Source organism: Schistocerca serialis, chromosome 3 (assembly GCF_023864345.2).
Source record: "Schistocerca serialis cubense isolate TAMUIC-IGC-003099 chromosome 3, iqSchSeri2.2, whole genome shotgun sequence".
Lineage (NCBI taxonomy): Eukaryota > Metazoa > Arthropoda > Insecta > Orthoptera > Acrididae > Schistocerca > Schistocerca serialis.
In genome coordinates this window covers 172,075,051-172,097,639 of record NC_064640.1, presented here as the reverse complement: position 1 = coordinate 172,097,639, position 22,589 = coordinate 172,075,051, and the positions used below count along the sequence as shown (strand labels likewise).

At 43.8% G+C, this 22,589-nt stretch overlaps 1 protein-coding gene across 1 annotated transcript in view; it reads left to right on the top strand.

The window, feature by feature from the left end:
* Nucleotides 1-22,589, top strand: part of LOC126470735 (uncharacterized) — an 803,331-nt gene that overhangs the window by 467,861 nt on the left and 312,881 nt on the right. Inside the window, exon 5 of the mRNA XM_050098738.1 lies at nucleotides 15,717-15,779. Within this exon, the coding sequence (XP_049954695.1) occupies nucleotides 15,717-15,779 (63 nt within the window). The remainder of the gene's footprint in view (nucleotides 1-15,716; nucleotides 15,780-22,589) is intronic.

Sequence of the window (22,589 nt, the reverse complement as noted above, 5' to 3'; positions counted from 1 at the left end):
AACCGCCGAATCTTTCCATCAGTAAATGGGGTATGTTCTCAAGTGACTCCGTTGTTTTAACCCCTCCACTTACAGAATGACCCGCTTCCTACTTCCGTATGTATAAAGCCAATACGGACTTGTAGCTGTCACGCCTTTGCGCTTACTGCTACGTATTTTAACCGTAAATAGCTCAGCCCTAATGGTAAGAGTTAGTAGTGAATTCTGGCGTTATTAATCTTTGAAGACAGCACAGCTGCCACAAGCTCAGCTCACTTTTACTCCACTCCTACCCTCGCCATTACACCACATTAACTAGGTGCTACATGGACCTTGCTAAATTCACTTGCGTATACATTTTTTGCCGTTACTCGCCAGTATTTACCTATTGGATTAGTACACTCCTAACCGGACTATTTCTCAAAGAGCTGTGATGATTGAACGGGTTCGATCCACGGCCGACAGTGCCCTACAGTTCACACGGTAACACTGCCTACCTGACCCACTTAACTTGGTAGTGAGCTTATGTATCCAATCACCACTGCTAGCAGCAGTAGATAATCCTATCAGCACGACGAGAGCAGCAGACTTACCGTCGAATCCTCCTGAAAATACTTATAACTACGGTCGCCAGCTCTGAAGGAGCAAAAGAATAAATCAATTTTTTGGCTCGTTTCAAAGTGAAACGGCTTGAGTTGAATTTTAAACTTAATTCTGAATATTACTATTTCTGATCATTCTAGGTGATTCTACAAAGCAAATACTCTCTCAATTTCTGTGAGTTGGCTTGGTAATTACCACCAAGACAATTTAAGCAACTTAGGTTAACAAACTTCTACCCTTCAACTTATTTAATGATTTTGGGATATTACTCTTTGGACAATTGCTATAGAATTAGTTAAGTGACTTTACTTGAAAGGTTACTCAGAAAAATTTAAGTAACTATAAATAGGCGACTCATTCTGGTGTGACCATTGCTCTTTTCTACATTCTTAAACGCTAAAGTATTCTACAACCAAAAGAATTGTAAATGAAAGAGGCGATGGTGGCCTCAGTCTGATTTCACTACACTATGTTTCAGGTTACTACACTTTACAATGAACAACATGCGTCGTAATTTTACTCATTACTATATTCTGTCCTCTGCACTTGCACAAAAGAAAACTGGTATTCTCCTTTTGCATGTATACAAAGTTCGACTTAACAATTTCAAGCAGTCTTGCCTTGGGTAGACGTGTCGGTGCTGGTGGTGAGATGCATGTGGCTAACGCAGCTCTTCCCCTTCACGCCTCGTGCCCTTAATGGCGGCTGGAACTACGAGCTGTAGCACTCGTATAAGCTACTGCGCGTCCGCCATAAAATCTGGGCGCAGGAACTCTTACAATCCGCCCCAGTGGCATAGAGACGGCTTCGACAACCATTCGTCGCGTTCTACTCCACAAACGGCGACGATATTCTCCTTTTCGCTGTTGCACAGTCACTTGTGCGTGAGCACAGTTATGCACGTCCGCTCACGTCAACACTCCCCAGGCCATTCCATTGTTCAGTCCCTGTGTCTCCAGCTACCTCTAGCTACGCTCGTATCACCAAGAGTGGGGGCGTTCCCCTACCACTTTTTCACCGAAATCATTTAGTATTTAAGAATATTTATATTTATTACCCTGGAGTTCATACCAGTCATAATAATTTACTACCAGCGCTTTATAACATTAAATCATACAGTAATAGCTTATAATTATCAAGAAAAAGAATACATTTGACTCCGAGAGCTTATTGCATTGTCTGAGAGGCAGCGCTAATTCCCAGTTTCGCCAATAGATGGCATCAGGGTGCACTCCCTGGCAGTCTCACACCAGCGCGCCCGTTTCCGACGCGCGGGCTCCAAATTACTGTCAGTCCACCATCATTTCAGTTCCGTTACAAACGCCTTGGGATTAAGTTTACAAAATCTTTCTTGAACAGCAGAATTCATTCCAGACATCATATGAACATTGCCGTACCTTTGTCCTGGGCACACTGTTGTTATCCAGACCATCCTGTTCAGTAACTTGTAACATATCTCCCATTAACGTATTTCTTCCCAGTTTGCCAAAAATATCTTAGAAATGACTCCTTTACTTCTTTTACACCCATGTGTATCTTAGCGCATGTTGCCATCACTTTGCATTGTTCATATCAGAACTGAACAGTGAAACTTCCCCTGAATGTAAAACACCATATACATTTGTCTTGTAAAAGCAAGCGAACTTGAACTCAACACACTATTTCACTTTAATTTTTACGTAATATTTTCACTAAAGTCAGCTTCAAGTCGATCGGAATTCTGGCAAGTGAGACACTGGTATGCAATTTATCAGTGGTTGTTAGGTTTCTCCCGAGTCTTTCATGTGGTGGACAAGATGTTTAAGAACACCTGAAAGACGATTAGACTGCCTGGATGAACCATCAGACTGTATTCCTCCACACACCACAAATAGATTTCTATATGCGTTTCTTAGGAGGTCTCCATTGGCCAAATGGCTGCTTTTTACTGTTCTGATCAGGTGATCATATACAGACTATGCCATCAAACAGAAGCTTGGCTAATTTCATAGCAAAAAGAGAGATAGTCACACACAGAAATTTTTGAATATCAACCCAAAATTTGTACCGTCCCATTGCGACTATGAATGGTTTTGATTATGTTGCTAAGTCCCTTGAGGTCCTTCTCATCTTATTTCAAAATAACGTTCTTATCATGAATACTTTTTACACGATTCACCATACATTTTGTTTCCACATATAAGCAAGAATTTTCCATAATGCAAAGGTAAAACAATTATAAAATTATTTTTTTAAATTTTTAATGTGATAATTCCGCTGTAGGCCACAATTGTGCACCCTTCACAGCACTCACAACACTCCGGAGCCGTAGTCCAAAGCAACCGTATCAGCTTGTGGTCACATGAAAAACATACAAGTTTTCCTCATCTGTTCTTAGTCTGAATAATCCTAAAAATGAAATCCTCTATTATATATTCATATATACATATGTGAACAAAACAATATGGATACAAATAAATGTATTTTCATACTAACTCTAAGGGTTGTAAACAGATTCTTTTTTAGTTTTACTCATACTTCCAACCAAGTACCATATCCTTTTGTCTCAATTAAAAGTATAGATCATTTCTTATAATTCTAAGCAACCCTGTCACTGCGTTATCTTCATCCAAAGTTTTACGGGCTGGGCAGTCATTCAGCCAGCTTTGATTTTAAAATTTTTGTTTTTAGTATTTTATAGTAACATTCTGGTATTCTTTCTTTTCTAAGTGCATAACATTACGCTACAAAGAATTGTTTTAGCATCCATTAGATTTTCGCTCAGCAGGAATGTCCACGAACAGTTCTCTTTTAGTGTTTCGGTAATAAGTTTTCAATAACAGATCATGTAGCTTTACTTGAACGTGCATATTACGAGCTATCACATAAAAGTACTTATACTATCATTATTTCATATATTTTAATTATGTTATCAAAAGAAAAGAAAAATGTCACTACTATGTTGTCCATTTACACTATGCTTTTTTTTGCACTGTCTTCTTATTACACAATACCATGCAACCAAAACAATCATCAGAAACACATGAAAAATACACATATCAAAAAAAGTTTTTCATCACCCTGGCTCCCAGAGCACCTGAGGACAAACGTTCACTGTGGATATTGTATCACAGACACAGTCCCTTTGACTGTTCATAGATTAAACTAAACCCACCCAAAGGTGTAAACAACCATGTATGAGCAGCGCCTATTATACGGAGGGGGTCCTACAGTCATTCCACCAGGAAGGAGATACAGGGTTCGTGTTGTCTGTAGTTCAACTATGCCTCGACGGTTAATACCCCAGTTCGATGGCGTCCGTATTGTCACTTTCTGCCAGGGAGGGCTCTCAACAAGGGAAGTGTCCAGGCGTCTCAGAGTGAACCAAAGCGATGTTGTTCGGACATGGAGGAGACACAGAGGGACAGGAACTGTCGATGACATGCCTCGCTCAGGCCGCCCAAGTGCTACTACTGCAGTGGATGACCGCTGCCTACGGATTATGGCTCGGAGGAACCCTGACAGCAACGCCACCATGTTGAATAATGCTTTTCGTGCAGCCACAGGAAGTCGTGTTACGACGAAAACTGTGCGCAATAGGCTGCATGATGCGCAACTTCACTCCCGACATCCATGGCGAGGTCCATCTTTGCAACCACGGCACGGCGCGGTACAGATGGGCCCTACAACATGCCGAATGGACCGCTCAGGATTGGCATCACGTTCTCTTCACCTATGAGTGTCGCATATGCCTTCAACCAGACAATCGTCGGAGATGTGTTTGGACGCAACCCCGGTCAGCAAGAACGCCTTAGACACACTGTTCAGCGAGTGCAGCAAGGTGGAGGTTCCCTGCTGTTTTGGGGTGGAATTATGTGGTCCCGGCGTACGTCGCTGGTGGTCATATAAGACGCCGTAACGCTTGTACGATACGTGAATACCATCCTCCGACCGATTGTGCAACCATATCGGCAACATATTGGCGAGGCATTCGTCTTCATGGACGACAATTCGCGCCCCCATCGTGCACATCTTGTGAATGACCTCCTTCAGGATAACGACATCGCTCGATTAGAGTGGCCAGCATGTTCTCCAGACATGAACCCTATCGAACATGCCTGGGATAGGTTGAAAAGGGCTGTTTATGGATGACGTGACCCACCAACCACTCTGAGGGATGTACGCCGAATCGCCGTTGAGGAGTGGGACAGTCTGGACCAACAGTGCCTTGATGAACTTGTGGACAGTATGCCACGACTAATACAAGCATGCATCAATGCAAGAGGATGTGCTACTGGATACTAGAGGTACCGGTGTGTACACCAGTCTTGACCGCCACCTGTGAAGGTCTCGCTGCACGGTGGTACAACATGCAATATGTGGTTTTCATTAGCAATAAAAAGGACGTAAATGATGTTTACGTTGACCTCTATTCCAATTTTCTGTGCAGGTTCCGTAACTCTCGGAACCGAAATGATGCAAATCTTTTTTTGATGTGAGTAAATAGTCTTGCCTGCACAAAATACAAGTACATATTGAACATAAACATCGTATCTAATACTAACCATAAAACAATCAAATTTATTATGGTGGACGAATATGTCATTCTAAGATGATGTATCATACAGATGGGATGGTAGCTGCCACTGAGACAAACAGTCTTTCAACAAGATGACAAAAATGGCGGCTTTCAAATTTTACTGTCACTGTTGCTCTTCTTTATAGGGTTTACTTTTACCGTAAAGTCAGTTATTTCAGATTCATTATTATACTTCATCACTGTTCAGAATTACTAGTGCAGAAAAATTGTTACTAAAGACTGACATGGTAAAGGGAGATACGAATACATATATTCTCTGAAAATTACAAAAGTATGAGACATTATTAGCTGCAAATATTAAATTTTTCATTTTATATTCTTAGAATTTTTACTGTTTACTTCGGCCGCTGTAAGTGCCGTTTTCCCTCTAGACCACCATGGCGTACAACTAGCGGAAGAAGACATTACGTTTCCACTTGTGTTCAGACTTCGCCCGACCCAAGGCCCTGGAGGTAGAACGATTTCTTCGCGACGAAGTTAAAATACCACCAACGGATCTAATTGGTATCCACTTGTCCATAATTAGCAGTACCGTATACGTCAAAATGATCAACGACGCGGCGTGCGACAAGGTGCTTCAAGAGGCAAAACGTGATCTGCCCTTCTGTCATTCCGACGGCAACGTCGGACCCGTTACCGTCGATCACGCAGGTCTCGGCACACGAACGATAAGGATCTTCGAACTGCCGTTCGAACTACCTGCAGACGTCGTCATCGTGGCGCTCCGCCCCTATGGCAACCTTCTACATGTCGCCGAACAATGGGTACAATTTCAAACCTATCCCGTTTTAAATGGTATCAGACAGGTCCGCATCGAGTTGCAGAAACACGTGCATTCCTATCTACGTATCGGAGGCTGCCGTGCCATTATAATGTACGACGGCCAACCTCGGACCTGTTCCGGTTGCGAGCAAGAAGGTCACCTACGGTCTTAATGCATTCAACGACGTGTCGTGCAGCTCCCGTTGTCGGAAGCGTCCGTCACACCCACGATGACCGCCCTACCGGTCACTTACCCTGCGGCTCTTGCCACGTCTACAGTTTCGTCCAGCCCATCGCCCAGTCCCTCCGATCGGCACGTCCCACCGTCCGATTCACCTACGGACGGTGCAGACGTCCCACCATCCCATTCACCTACGGACGGTGCAGACGTCCCACCTGACAACCTTGCCGCCGAACAGGCTCCCGAACCGGACGCTGAGGAGAACAGTACTTCTTCACTACACCTGTTTGACAATTTCATTGTACCCACCGACGCCTCCGAACCAGGTCGACGCTCCTCCTTGCCGTCGTCCGACACCGTGGAACACGTGCGCAAACAACGGTCGCCACGTAGGCGCAAACGCCGCCGCCGTTCACCCACGGGCTCTCAAAACATCGCCACCCAAGGCGACGAAGACGACACCCAACCAGCCGACATTTCCACGCAGAGGTCGGCGGACACCTTTCAGGATGAACAAGACGTTTCGCAGGACGGTACCACCATAGAGGTCGCCACGCGCAATGAAACGATCGGTGCGCAGGTTGAGACGCCTGTCTCCCCGCCGACAGCTCCACATCTCTCTCACCACGATGCAATTTCCATGGGCATTGGACAGACCCACGGCGCAGGAGCGTGGGCCGACGTCGTTGAGGAAGGTACGCCCCTCCTCCGGATGAGTTGCCTCCCACGGTCGAAGCTGTCTGTTAACATCAAAAGTGAGGCACTGCAGCAGATGGGACGGGACTTCCCGTCGGTGCTCTCCTCATACTCGCCTTGGTGATGGTATATGCGCGTCCACCGCCACTGAAACAAACGTACCGTTCGCCACACTGAATATCAACATGATAGGCACTGCACCCAAGCTGCAGCTCCTATGTGACGTACTTCGAGCCTCTGACGTCGACGTTGCCCTTCTTCAGGAAGTTCGCGTTGCCGCACTACCACCGGTCTACAGCTACGACTCATACGCATCCACATGTGATCAATCAGGACGTGGAGTGGCTTTCTACATACGCGAAGGAATCCCACACACGGACACGACAATTAAAGGATTCAAATGTCTCTGAGCACTATGGGACTTAACATCTCGCATTCCGGAGGACAACGGTTCAATCCCGCGTCCGGCCATCCTGATTTAGGTTTTCCGTGATTTCCCTAAATCACTCCAGACAAATGCCGGGATGGTTCCTCTGAAAGGGCACGGCCGACTTCCTTCCCCATCCTTCCCCAATCCGATGAGACCGATGACCTCGCTGTCTGGTCTCCTTTCCCAAACAACCCCAACCCAACTTAACATCTGAGGTCGTCAGTCCACTAGATCTTAGAACTACTTAAACCTAACTAACCTAAGGACATCACACACATCCATGCCCGAAGCAGAATTCGAACCTGCGACCGTAACGGTCACGCGGTTCCAGACTCTAGCGCCTAGAACCGGTCGGCCACTCCGTCCGGCGACACGACAATTCCTCTGGTAGAGGCATGGCTGTCATCTTCGTCACGCGCGTCATCAATATCTACGCTCCGTCTGGCTCCACGAACCGTCAGCAGCGGTCCACTTTTTTCGGACTTGACCGGGCGCTGATAACCTCGCTGTTGTGCGCCCTAAAACACTAATAATCATCATCATCATCTTCGGACTTGACGTGGCACCCCTGTTTTCTGGGCGCTATGATCGCGTTATCATGGGAGGCTATTTCAACTGCGTCCTCCATCCGCAGGACTAAATGCCTGGTTATTCGCCATGCCCGGCGTTGCTCACCTTAATCGAAGACTTTCATGTAGTGGACGTTTGGGGAAAATTCATGGCAATACCCCCGGATTTACCCATTATACAGCACATTCTGCGAGCAGACTGGACCGGTTTTATGTCTCTACCCACCTAAGCAACGAAGTCTCCCAAGAAGAACGATGGCCCCTCGCATTTTCGGACCATTGCGCCGTCATTTGCTCCCTGGCTTTACCACCTCAGTCAGTATGGCGAAGCAGAGGTTACTGGAAGCTTAATGCCTCCCTCCTTAATTATCCACACCGCCGACGATATATTGCCACTGCATGGGCGTCTTGCGAAGGACGCCTCCCGCAGTACACATCCATGTTCCATTGGTGGCTGAAATGTGCCAAACCTGCGATCAGAAAGGTCTTCATCAAATGTGGCAAGGAAGCAAGAGCATGGCATCGCGACACCACAAATTTCAACCACGCCGTCCTCCGTGAGCTCGATGCGCTCCCTCCAGCACCTGAAACCCATAGGAAACGACAGCGTACTAAAGCTCGTCTCCTCTCTCTCTCCAACGTGAACGACTGAATGGTGTCGTGGTGCGTTCCCGACGACAGGACCTCCTCCACGACGAAACGCCATCCACAATCCATGCCGCATCCGACCATCGTCGTTGGCGTCGACTTTTCGTCCCCAACATCACGACTTCCGACGGTGTTCACCACACAACACAGGTGGCAGTGGTGTCTGCCTTTGCTGAACATTATCTGCAGTTTTATGACGACGAACCGACGGCAACACCAATTCCTGATTATGTCCATCCTTCCCCTCATCGGATCCTCACCGTAGCGGAGTCAACATCCATGATGTCGGCAATCACCGCAGAAGAGGTGATGGATTAGATCAACAAGGGGGCGAAGAACTAATGGCCAGAACCGGATGGTCTCCCCGTGGAGTTTTACAGGGCGTCCACCACCTTAATGCTTCCTCGCTGGACGGAAATGATTCAGGAACTCTTTACTCTGTCCTTCCCAGTTCCACCTGAATTCGTCACTGGCATTCTTCTACCTGTGCCTAAGCCGAAGGGAGGGTCTCATATCTCTGCATATCGCCCCCTTTCACTAATGAATGCAGACTATAAAATCTATGCACGCCTCTTAGCAGCGCGCATACGCACCGTGTTACTTACGGTCCTTTCACTAGAGCAGATTGCACGTGGCTGTGGGGCCACCTTACAAACAGCCCTAGGAGAATGCCGTGACCCCATCGCGCTGGCGGCAGTTCGTCGCCTTCGTGCAGGACTGGTATCCATCAATTTCACAAATGCATTTGATCGCTTTCGATACCCATTCCTCCTCATGGAGGCGACACGTATGGTGTTCCCATTACTCCTTCTCGATGCCATTCGTCGGTTACTACTTCCCGCGGTCTCGATGGTACAAGTCAATGGGAGGCTTGTAGGACCCATTCCTATACGCCGCTCTGTGCGTCACGGATGCCTTGTGTCTACCTTACTATATGCCATCGCACTTGAGCCCCTCATAACTGGTCTTACCTGTAGACTGCTGGGTCTCACTTTACTGTAACTGCACGTTTAACTGCAGAGCTTATGCTGACGATCTCCTCTTTCTCACCTGCTCCTCCAAGGAGCCGGCCGAAGTGGCCGTGCGGTTCTAGGCGCTGCAGTCTGGAACCGCGGGACCGCTACGGTCGCAGGTTCGAATCCTGCCTCGGGCATGGATGTGTGTGTGATGTCCTTAGGTTAGTTAGGTTTAACTAGCTCTAAGTCCTAGGGGACTAATGACCTCAGAAGTTGAGTCCCATAGTGCTCAGAACCATTTTTCCTCCACGGAACTCTGTGACGCCATCCAATGAATCCACCAGTATGGATGTCTTTCGGGTAGCATTCTTAATGTCTGCAAATCGTTTATGATGCACATTGGGCGCGACCTCCCGGTTATGGTGCCGACCCCACTCCCAGTCAGTACCACCCTTCGTTACTTGGGTATCGAATTTACGAGCTCCACACACGGCACAGTGGCCCTCGCTTACCTGCGGCTTTTGCAGTCGATTCGGCACCATGTCCACGGTCAAGTGCACCGTAACTTAAGACAACTCCAACGTGTGTCCTATATCAACATGTACGTCGCCCCTAAACTGGTACACGTTGCCCAGATCCTCCCAATGCCGTTACTCCTTGGCTGTCGCATCCAATCAGCCTTTAGATATTTCGTGTCAGAAGGGGCACTTTTCAAGGTTCGCCACAACACTCTAACACTGCCTCCTGCAAAAGGTGGCCTCGGACTCGTCAACGTGCGGGCATGATCTTCTGCACTCTTTGTCCATACTATGTTGCGGCACTGGCGGGGGCTATCCTCTGATCAGCTTCTCTCGATCCACCGATCAATGTGGCACCTATTTTTCCATTATTGGACCATGTCACCAGTTGTTTCATAGAACTCAGCTACGTTCGGGCCGATCTTCCAGTCACCCGTCCTCCCCGTACAAAAGACTATTATGGTTTGTTTATGCTGCCCAACCCTTGCGACCCCATGGTGCTACAGCACCCTTACATTAACTGGAGAACGGTTTGGGGGTGTGTGCATGCACCCTTTCTACCGTCGTCTGTGTCTGCACTCTGGTATGTTTTAGTCTATGGCAAATTCCCGACTAATAGTCGACTTTATCGCATAGGACTGGCCACCTCCCCACTCTGCCCTGAATGTCAGCACCAAGACACCGATGAGCACCGTCTTACGTGCGCCCTAAAACGAAACGTTTGGCTCCTCGTCCAATGATTCGTGGGCTTTTACCTCCGTGTCCCGCCAACGACGGTAACCCCAGATTTCTTGCTGTTGCCCCCAGACTTTTCACTACCCTCTTGCTAGACACCATACACTCATCTGGTTTCGAGGACAGGCTTTAGAATACCTCTTTCAGAGTAGTCCGCGTACAGTCCTCGACTTCTGGTACAAAGTTGTTACCGCGCTTAGCACCCTCACCCGAAAACCATCTTACCAACAAACTTTTGCCGGTTATCTCCGCAGTGTCTTCCTTAATCCCCATCAAAGTTGAGGTGTGCCATGCCTACCCGTCAAATGATGCAACACCCTTATTCACGTTCTCATGCATCGACAAAAAAAGGGAAGAAGACAGAATGTGTTATATTTTATTGTATTTAATGTTTTTTCTAATATATTTGTTAAATTAACAATCAATTGTACATGTTTAAATTTTACCATGAAGAACTGTTGCATTGTGTAAATATATGTACCGTTAGTTTGATCAATAACGATTGTTGCATCTTCCACAAAAAAAAAAAAATGGTCAACGTGAAGGATTGTCAATACTCCGGGCCCCGGGTTCGATTCCAGGCTGGGTCGGGGAATTTTCTCCGCCCAAGAACTGGGTGTTGCGCTGTCCTCATCATCATCCTTTCATCCTCATCGACTGCAGGTCACCGAAGTGGCGTCAAATTGAAAGACCGGCACCCGGCGAACGGTCTGCCCGAACTGGGGGCCCTAGCCATACGCCTAAATAAAACTTGCCACTATACTTATTCAGTTCTTGGTCGTGCCATTAATATTCTTCTTTCCGTATCTTCCTTAACTACACTTAAAAAGGGAAGTGCATTCATACTGTAAATTTAGATACAGTAATGAGATGGTCTCTAACATATTATTTAACCATTACGTCAATTCATTTCAGAATATTTCTTATTATTCGCCGACGTTGTATTCATTAGCATCATCATTATCATCAAAATTCTCATTATCAGTATTTAAATCTCTGCTTTGCCTTCATTAATCATCAAATTATTTTAAGAGAAAACCACTCCAATGTTAAAATTCACAAACACCATTACTTAAAAAACAAGCAGCTTTGCTGCACAGCTGATAATCCACAATTCATATAATATTACTCCATAATATTCATGCCTGAAAGGCAAACCATTATTCATGAAGAACTTTACAAAACAACACGTATTTCAACAAGCAATTATATTTCTTTTTAAACAGCACACTCTTGACTTTAACAAGCTTTCTATCAACTTAAAATTGTGGTTAAATCCTTCATATGATGTATAACTTATTATAGGACAGCTGTCTGCAAAACTGATGGTTTTCAAGATCGTGTATGTGATTGCTTCTTTGATTATATGTTTCATTTTAGCTCTGAAGTCGTATAAGCAATATCTGCTGAATGTCCACTTTTATTATTGTCGCTCAAAATTTTAATCAGCACCATATTTTAAAAAATGGTTCAAATGGCTCTGAGCACTATGGGACTCAACTGCTGTGGTCATAAGTCCCCTAGAACTTAGAACTACTTAAACCTAACTAACCTAAGGACAGCACACAACACCCAGCCATCACGAGGCAGAGAAAATCTCTGACCCCGCCGGGAATCGAACCCGGGAACCCGGGCGTGGGAAGCGAGAACGCTACCGCACGACCACGAGATGCGGGCCATATTTTAAAAAATCGGAATAAACATTTTCTACAGAACGCAATCTTCCACCTTATCACTTCTAAAAATAATAATTCAGGCACTGAAATAACATATGCTTTAGTCTGTTAACAGCCCTAAAAAGTACAATTCATCAATATATTTACATGTGGACAGTATAAGACAACTGATTGCGCTTACTCATCAGCTAGACAGAGTAGTATAAGGAGAAGAGCGTACCACGAAAAAAAAAAATGGCTTCATCTAGCTGTGAATGTACCAAACACCAATTGGTGTATCTATAAAAGTGAAATGCACACCCTACCTACTTGCAAGTTGACGATTATTCTGACTCGCACCACACACAACTCTTTTCGCATAATCATTTGAATATATATCACGCGTTTCCAAAACACTTTTTGCTCCATTGCAAGATATAACAAAACCATTGAACATTTCACTTCTTACAAATACATTTTTCTTGAATATAACCCAATTATTAAAAATGCGTTTTGCACAATTACGTTCAGTTTCACCGACTACACATGTATCTAACACAGTTTTTCCTTTTTCCTTCTTCCTTTCTCGTTATGCGCATTTAGTTGAGATTCTATCCCTAGCATATATGTTTTATTCATCTTTTCCCACAAACCGACAATTTCATCCACATTTTCTAATAATTCATACATAACTGCAACTGGCATCTTCACCATAGGTTTCGTTGCTCTTCTTACAAACAAATCTTTCACTAAAATATTATCTGCTTTCATGATAACAATTACTGTTAATGGCAACTTATTTACGTCATCATTCCTTACCAACTTAAATGGTTCAAATGGCTCTGAGCACTATGCGACTTAACTTCTGAGGTCATCAGTCGCCTAGAACTTAGAACTAATTAAACCTAACTAACCTAAGGACATCACACACATCCATGCCCGAGGCAGGACTCGAACCTGCGATCATAGCGGTCACTCGGCTCCAGACTGCAGAGCCTTACCAACTTATTATAATCGTTATGTACCAGTCATTCAACATCACTATTGCCTATTTTATAAGTAAAACTCATCAGTTAAGTTCACACAATTTACTTCAGCTTCATATACAGCATCTCCATCATTAGTCGCTACTTTGCTGTCTGCAACTACTTGACTAACCCAATCATCTTAGCTTATAGTACAGGGTTCGCTCAGCTCTGTATGTGCTTCTGATGCCTCCAATCTTCCTTGACAATGTTTTACACCTACATTACTCTGGTTGCACGTTTTCACCATTTTACTACAAATATCGATTAGCTCAACATTACAAGCCTCCATATTCGAGTCTACATCACAAACCATATCCATTAACGTTTCAATATTGTAGACTAGTACAACACTCTTTTCTGTACTACTCATTTTGCCAGATATTCTTAAATCACTTTGTATCATAAAAACTTTTACCTTCGTTCAGTCCTTTGCTCGTCTGCTACTGGCGTTGATTACTGCTGATGAACTCAGTTCTCGTTTACGACTGCTGCTCCAGTCTGCCATCACACGCTGCAGTAATGTTTACCTCCAGACTGTCCACCTTAATAGGGTAACAGCTAAAGAAAATGGCAGTGCCCTTCTGCTGTGTTATTGCTCCACATCTCTCGCGTTGCATCCCGTTCCGGTACCAGTAAGCAACTGAGGTTATCTTGTCCCACTCTTCTCCACTACTGTTGCACCCCGGCTGGCTGCCCAAAAGCTACTCACAATGCAGTTGTGAAGCTGATATGTCCCTGATACTATTTTTATATTTCTCTTCATTGCACAAACCACCGATTACGAATCGCTACCCCTGACAATTTAGAGCCCTACACAATTCTAACCCTTCACTGTTCCTAATATCTGCTGAAACCTTACGCTGCAAAATGTTAAAGCATGTCATCACCCTTTCGAACACCACATGTTATCTCACCACTCATTCAGTTGTGAGTTCGTACACCGCGCCAGAACAGGAAGGTATTCTTGGTAGTTGCGCAGTTTCGCTTAATCACCATCTGCAACTGTTGATGTAGGATCTATCCTTAAGCTTAAGCCATAAGTTTCTGTTTAAATCGAAAATTGTAAGTTTATCAATCTTCTGTCAGTTCTTATGGTACTAATGGTGATGAGCAGTTGTCTTACAGTCTCTAATGTTTGCGAACAGATAGTTAGTATGGGAATACGCGGAGCTTAATACGTCTTATCTCGTCAGAAAGTAAAAGAGCACACAGTACAGATGAAGTGATCAAAAGTTGTTTCACACGCAATTTAGTAAATATGACACACAACAGTTACTATAATCACCAACATTCCTCAGCTAAACCGAAAACACACGTTTTAACGGATACAGCACTTGCATATAAAGTATATCCACACAGTATTTGTTAAACAAATCTAAATTTTAGCACAAATATGTCCCAAGCATAAACTTAACAAATACAGAGGCAAGATTAGCACTGTATGCAGCCGGTAACAACAAACCATCAGTGAAATCTGAAGTAATGGCGTGAACTTCGGTCTTATAAAGCCTTACTCTAGCATATTGTTCAGCTTCTTTAATTTATAAAAGTCTATAAGTTATATAAGTAGGAAATTTCATCTTTTATTGGCTAATAATTTTTTCACTATATTTTGTTTGCATATTATTTCTCATGAGCAGCAGCTAATAAAGTATGCAGTTCTAATTTTTTACCCACATAATGGGAATCCTGGGTTTATGACCATGGGACCCATTTTGTATGTTAAAATTTAGTTATTTAAAATGTAGTGGTGTTTAATTAAAGACCATTTCTTCTTATTAACATCGGTGTTTATAGATTCAGAAAAACCAAGCTTCAAAAGTACATCAACAGAGTCCGAAATTTTACAGTCGTTTGGCCATAGTTGGAACTGGAACTTTGGACCAGGAGAAAATTTTAACTGACAATGTCTTCTGAACTAATTAAATTATGGCTAATGTAAACACGTTATTGAAAAGAGGAAAATTAGCTCTTAATTTCAAACTGGTCTTTCCTTTCGATTTTACTTATTAGCTCATAAGATTTTCCCTATGGTAGGATTTATGAAATTCTATACTTGCAGTAACTTCTGATGGCCATCATTTCTGACGAAACTAGTTAGCTCATTGCAATCAGAACAACAAACTGAATGATCTGAATAACAAAGTTTTGTGGGATGTCTTTGTTCCTACAATTTTGATAATTTGTATAATGTGTGTTTAATGTAAGAACCTTAAGAACGGAATTTCGAAAATGAAATTAGCAAAAATTTTGTATAGACCTTAATACCTGAGACAAGGGTGCACACAATATATGACTGTGATTGTCAACCTACTGTGTCACACATGGATGAACTAGCCAACCCGCTGACGAATGCTACTGTGTTCTCTGTTCATAGGTACACAAGACGGCAAAAGGAAAAAGAGACATTTCTACACCCAGCACTTCCAGTTTCCAAAAAGTAAGTATTCATTAACAAACATCTTTATTAAATTTATGTAAGGAATCTTAAATAAAGATATTTTTTATTAAATCATAATTCTAGCATTTTATGTGCATTACGTGATCACCCATTCCACAAACCATCATACGTAATGCTGCAGAGTGTGCCTACAAAAGTCTTTTCATTTACACCTATCGATATTAGTACTGCAATTTCCACGAAAGCTAATGTGTAACAATGCGAATCGTGTGCATGTGATCTCAAGCAGTGTACGACGGTACTTTCATTTAACGGCGAGTAATGGAATGGGGTGACAGAATGCTACTCTGCTATGGCTTGCAGTGATGAGACAGAGGAGCAAATGTAGGATTCTAATTAAAGCTTGGATGGTAAATGTCTTAGGAACAAGCCGCGCACCCTATGTTTTTTGACATGTTGCTGAATTAGTAAAGTATTTTATTAAAAGGTGATCCTGCAGTCATATAAGTGAGGGTAGCCAAGTTATGCGAATTAAAAACTACTGAACACAAACAAACGGGGAAATATTTTTGAAGAACATAGGAAACAGACTAGGTGTAAGTTTTAACAACAGATAGTTTATGCAGTAAGGGTCAAACCCCTACTGAATGGTGGTCCTACAAAGAGTTTTATAAGTAAATAGGGTTAATTATTGAAACGTATCAGAGCGTATGAATCATCTAGTGGAAAGACGACAAATCCCCACACAAATCATGCCACGATGAGTACTCAATACATAAGTTTCTGTGCCTGCATTCTTAGATGCCAGTAACTTAGATACTATAATCTATCCAAAGTGTCTCTTCATAAATTCAATCACACCTGTCTGCTGTACTCACCGATGGTAGAAAACTAGCGTCTCTCCTTTTCGATCTATGTCCAGAACTGATCTATCTTCTCCGTCCCTCCTGTTCCCAAGAGCACCCTTTCTACCACATATATCAACCAACGTCATGTCACTTCAGGCAATGAGAGCTTGAGCAGCTCCCCGCCCAGTTATATAATTTGTACATCACTTAGACAGATATATAAACGGAACACCATTCCTACGCTAGTTATTCTATAACTAAAATAAACATTCTAATTGACAGGGCATCTCATAATGTGTCTCCTGACATCAATTATTATCATTTTTAATTACATATTTCATTAATATTGACACATTTGCGCTTCTCCTTCACGCTGATTTATATTATAATCAGCACTGATCATAGTTTATTAACTCGATTCCCTAGTAAGCGCACACTGCTTCATTTTATCAGTGTGAATGTGGAGAACGCTATGATTCGACATACTTAGACATATAAAATTAATATTATAGAATATATGACAACAACAATATAATATTCGTTGTTTGTCTCGATGATGGCTATTGTGCAATGCCATTACCGGCCATATCGTTTTTCGTGTATAATAAAATTATTTATCACTCAGTAAGTGTAAAAATTTGTTGTGGGATGAGTGGTTTAATTATAGGTAGGTTTATGATTGCAGTTCACAGTTTTAAATATAACATACTGCACTCTCTTGAGTGACTTGATGCTCTTGTATTTACTTCCCAGCCTCATTTCATGTTACTGAAGTACATACTACCTGTATCTGCTGTTAGCCAGCCGTATACGTTAGGGGCCAACTATCTGCAGTTTATCGTGATTGTCCTGCGGCCACCTGTAATCGCGTTGCCGGTAAAACCTAGTCAGTCTCTCGTGCTAATCTTGTCATTGTCCACAGACCCTTTCCACACGTGCTTAGCAGAAACCAATTCCAGGCCTCTAGCTTTCTGTTCGCAGTTACTCAGACTCAAAAACCACTTAGATCTCTGTTATGTTTCAGTACAGTCTCTGGATCCTCCCAAGAGTCTCCCATAGCAAGTGCGTTCTTGACTGGTCAAAATATATTATCTGCTTGTTATGTTTAGTTCCATCAAATGTTTCTCCATGGAGCGAAGTGGATATCTCATGATAAGTACATAGGATGACAGATACATTGATTTATGAATTCCATCAGATACAGAAACTTTTTTGTCGCAGACGACAGCCATGGTTGGACTTCAGTCTTGGAGTGTGGTAAAGGCGCTTAATATAGCAAGCAGGTTTCGCAGACAGCTTACAGCGAGGCAGAATCATGCTGACAGCATTTCGGCAGTTTGGTTGGATGGTTGGCTGGTTTGTTGATTTGGGGGAGGGAACCAAACATTGAGGTCATTGGTCACATCGGATTAGGGAAAGGTGGGGAAGGAAGTCCGTCGTGCCCTTTCGAAGGAACCATCCCAGCATTTGCCTGAAGCGATTTAGGGAAATCATGGAAAATCTAATTCAGGATGGCCGGACGAGGGGTTTGAACCGTCGTCCTCCCGAACGCGAGTCCAGTGTACTTCGGCAGGAGGAGAAATGCGAAGGCAGTCCAGGATGGAGGCAGGCTTCTGCGGTTGCTTTGGGGCTCAATGCAGTGAGCGGGAAGAGTTCAACTACTGACCCCAACGTGGGCAGCAGTGAAGGTTCTTAGCAGAAGTAGAGTGTGCCCGCACAAGGCAAGCCAGCAATAGTAGAGTACGCCTACGCAAGACAGCTGATCTGCTCTCTCATAGCATCAGCAGTCAGCCAGTACATGGTCCCCAGCTGGAGGGCACCAGTTAGACTCCATGAACCATCAGGGTCTAGTCACATCCTATAACAGCTGATGGAGGTGGTGTCCAGTAAGGACAGCCAGATGACACATCGCAGGATGGTGGCTGGCTACGAGTACTTCTCCTAGCTAACTGCAGACGATGACTGATACTGACTGGTTCGAATGGACTGTATTTATGGTTGTTTCACCCACCAATGTTTCTCCAGGCTAGTACTCCATGTCACGGAGGACAGGGAGGAGCCTGATGCTGGTCTAGGCCATGTGGTAAAGCCGGTTGGCGTTGCTAAATCCTGGATTCCGTACTTCTGTTGCATCAGTAGTGTTCAGCCCTCACGGCAGAAGTGAGGCTCAGATGTCTGGTAACACTGCATACGGTGCTGCCTGGGGCGACGAATTTTGCTGCGTCAGCCATGACCATCCACAGCTTCTTGCCACAGAATGCCTTCGTAGCTTCTGTCTCTCCCGTTTACCTGAAACTTCTTCCATCAAATCGTAGTGACGTCTCTCGTTAACTCAGCAACGCTAAGTAAAAAGAAGCAGTGGTGCAATACGCGTCTCCTCTTTGGAAGAAGTGCTCCAGCAGATCACCAATTGCCAATGGCCCTGGAAATGACTTGTGACACAGATAAATTCTTACATATGAGTAAAGCATTTAGAATTCCTTTACGAAGTATCTGGAAACGTAGGATTAAAGAGAGATTATAATTGAAACTGGTTGTCTCGGAGGGGGCAGCCACTGATACCAAACTCGACACTCCTGCCCTACTCCCACGGGGGGAGAGGGCGTCAGATATGAAATTATAGATAGGAACTCCCCTTTCTTATTGCAGTTTAGAATTGTTAGGGAAAAAATACGTAACTTCCATACTTAAATTTTTTACACTTGTGCCTATTCATCAATAATAAATACACATCAGGCTTGGATCCTAAGAGTTTAGAAAGACAGTTATCTTAAAACATTTAATGTTAAACCGGTTTCTTGTAGCAGATACACATGATTCTCCAAAACATAATTCGTTGTTTTGTCTGCATTATTTGTGTAAATTCTTTCACAGATATCGCTGGGATGGGAAGGAGTTAGAAAAACTCATTGCTTTGTTTATCAATGACTTTAAACTACTTTTAGCGTTACGCAGGCGCAACGACATGGACATAGTTACTTCGTTCGCTTCGGGTTGCTTTCTTAATGTGAGTCCCCTTGCGTCTCACCATCGGGGTGCTTGTTTTAGATGAGTCCACTTGACTCTCAGCACCGGGGTGCATTGTTTGAGTCATCTAGCCTCTCACTATCAGGAGCACCATTTCAAACATTTGTCTATCATATTTCAAAGTTTTCAACCCATATTGATTTTTTTCGATTACAGTGCCGTCTGTCACGCAACAAAAAACTGTTAAATACAAAATTTTCCTATTTGTTCCCAGAGGAATTGAATTCACAAAAGAGGCTCCTATTTAGGATGTCAAATCTGAGCCTCTCCCACCTCCTGGGGGTAGGACAGTGGGGTCGAGTTAGGTGTCATTGGATGTCCCCTTTTGAGATGAAGAACTTTCATTGCAATCGTTTCTTAATTTTACTTGTGGTTTTCCAGATTTTTTCAAAAACAATCGTAAATGTCTCACCTTATGCATATATTCCAGTCAAGTTTCCCTTTTACTAGGTCAGCGTGAACCCCAACGTTCAATAGCTGTGTACTTGAGTAATTACTACATCCTATGGTTGATCCATTCTGTTTTGTGTCGAATGCAGAGAATATTATGGTGGGTGAGTGGATCTCCACCTTAAATAGTCATAGGTTGCACAGAAAAAGTTACGATTACAACTGTACCTTAAGTGCAAGCCCCTTTATCTACGGTGTTTATCAGTATGATGCTGCTGCACGTGCAGAAGCATGTTCTCTGCACTAATACGTCCTTTCTGAGTTGCTATTACCTCGTCCAAGGACAGGAGAAGGTCAACTTCCAGGATATTGTTGGGGTAGGTTATGGAGTGGGTTACGTTTGAATTATGAGCACTTCTAGGGGTTTGTCAGGCCAGTGCAACTGTGGCTCCTGTTAAGGGAGCTCTAAGCTGAAAGGTCGGTCCTGAATGTCACAAGCTGTGCCGTTAATAAATACTCTACTGTCTCGTAGTTCTAGTCCTACCGCACCTTTAGGTCGACCCTGCTCATAACAGGTTGCAATAGCCACTACAGGCTTGTACATAGAATACACTCGATGTCTCTAAACACAGGGTTGCGGTTCCAGGATGTCCTGTGTGCACTTCTCGCTCCTACTCCTCCAAACAATGATTTTACCTCACATGTTCCCGCCGATGTCTAGGTCAGTAGGGGCAAGATTCACCAAAAATCTATCCACATTGCGTTACTTTCACATCACCACATCTACATATACAACTACATACATTTTCCTCAAGCCACCGTATGGTGCATGGTGGAGGGAAACCTGTACTACTACTAGTCATTTCCTTTCCTTTGCCACTCGCAGACAGAGAGAAGGAAAAGCGACTGTCTATATTCCTCTGTACCAGCTGTAATCTCTCTGATCTTATCGTCATGGTCCTTACATGGCGTGTACGTTGGTGGCAGAACAATAGTTCTGCAGTCAACCTCAACTGCCGGTTCTCTAATTTTTCTCAATAGTGATCCTCGAAAAGAACGTCGCCTTTCGTCTAGTGATTCCCATTCGAGTTTTCGAAGCATCTCGGTAATACCTGCGCGTAGCTCGAACCTTCCAGTAACAACCTAGCCGCCCGCTTCTGAATTGCTTTAATATCATCCTTTCATCCGACTTGCTGCGGATCCCAAACACTCGAACAGTATTCAACAACTGGTCGCACTAGTGTCCTATATGATTCCATTTCATACTGCTTCGTAACGTTTCGCCAAGATATTTAAGCGACGTGACTGTCTCAAGCAGTACACCACTATAGCTGTATTCGAACATAATGGATTTGTTTATCCTTCTGGGCTACATCTTTTTACCATTCTTTGCCATTCATCGCACCAGATAGAAATTTTGTCTAATTCATCTTGCATCCTACAGTCACTCAACTTGGACTCTATCCGCAAACCACAGCATTGTCAGTAAACTTACCATGTCCGCGAGATCTTTTATGTATACATGCAATAATACCGGTCCTATCAGACTTCCCTGGGGGACTCCTGAACGGTACTCTTCTCTCTGATGAACACTCGCCGTCGTAGACAACATAGTGGGTTTTGTTACTTAAGAAGTCTTCCAGCCGCTCACATATCTGTAAACCTATTCCGTATGCTTGTACCTTCCTCAAAAGCCGGCAGTGTATTACCACGTCAGATACTTCACGGAAATCTAGGAATATGGAATCCGCCTGTTGCTCTTCATCCACAGTTCGAAGGATGTCATGTGAGAAAAGAGCAAGGTTTGCAGGAGAGCTTCTGTTAAGTTTGGAAAGTAGGAGACGAGGTACTGGCGGAAGTAAAGCTGTCAGGACGGGGCGTGAGTCGTGTTTGGGTAGCTGAGTTGGTAGAGCACTTGCCCGCGAAAGGCAAAGGTCCCGACTTCAAGTCTAGGTCCGGCACACAGTTTTAGTCTGCCAGGAAGCTTCAGAGCAAGCTGAGTTTCACACGAGCGATTTCTTCTAAGATGGTGCCGATGTGTGAACAAAAACTTTTCCCTTTCAAGGAAATTCTTCATATTCGAACTGAGAATATGTTAAAGAACTCTAAAGGAAACCGCTATTATAAGTACACGATTCACGTGTATTTTTTTGAGTAACTTCGGACTTTTCGCTGGGCGAGAAATACGCGATAAATGCAACTTGAGTGAGTGGTCAGCACTGTAGAGAACTGTTCGTAAGAGACATTCTATCAGGTCCTGGCGACTTATTTGCTTTCAACTGTTTTAGTCATTTTCTACACCAGGGAGGCTTATTACTATGTTCTCCTAACGGAAGTGTGTGCACCGTTCAAACGACAGAATATTTAAATGATCCTCCTGCGGGAACGATTTCTTAAATACAAAATTTAAAACTTGCGCTTTACTTCTGCTATCTTGTATTGCCACACCAGACTGGCCAAAGACTGACTGGAAATAAGCGTTAGATCCATTTAGCGATTTTACGTAGGACCAGAATTTCCTCGGATTGATCGGTTGGTTGAACTGGGTTAGGGGACCAACTAGCGAGGTCATCGGTCCCATGGG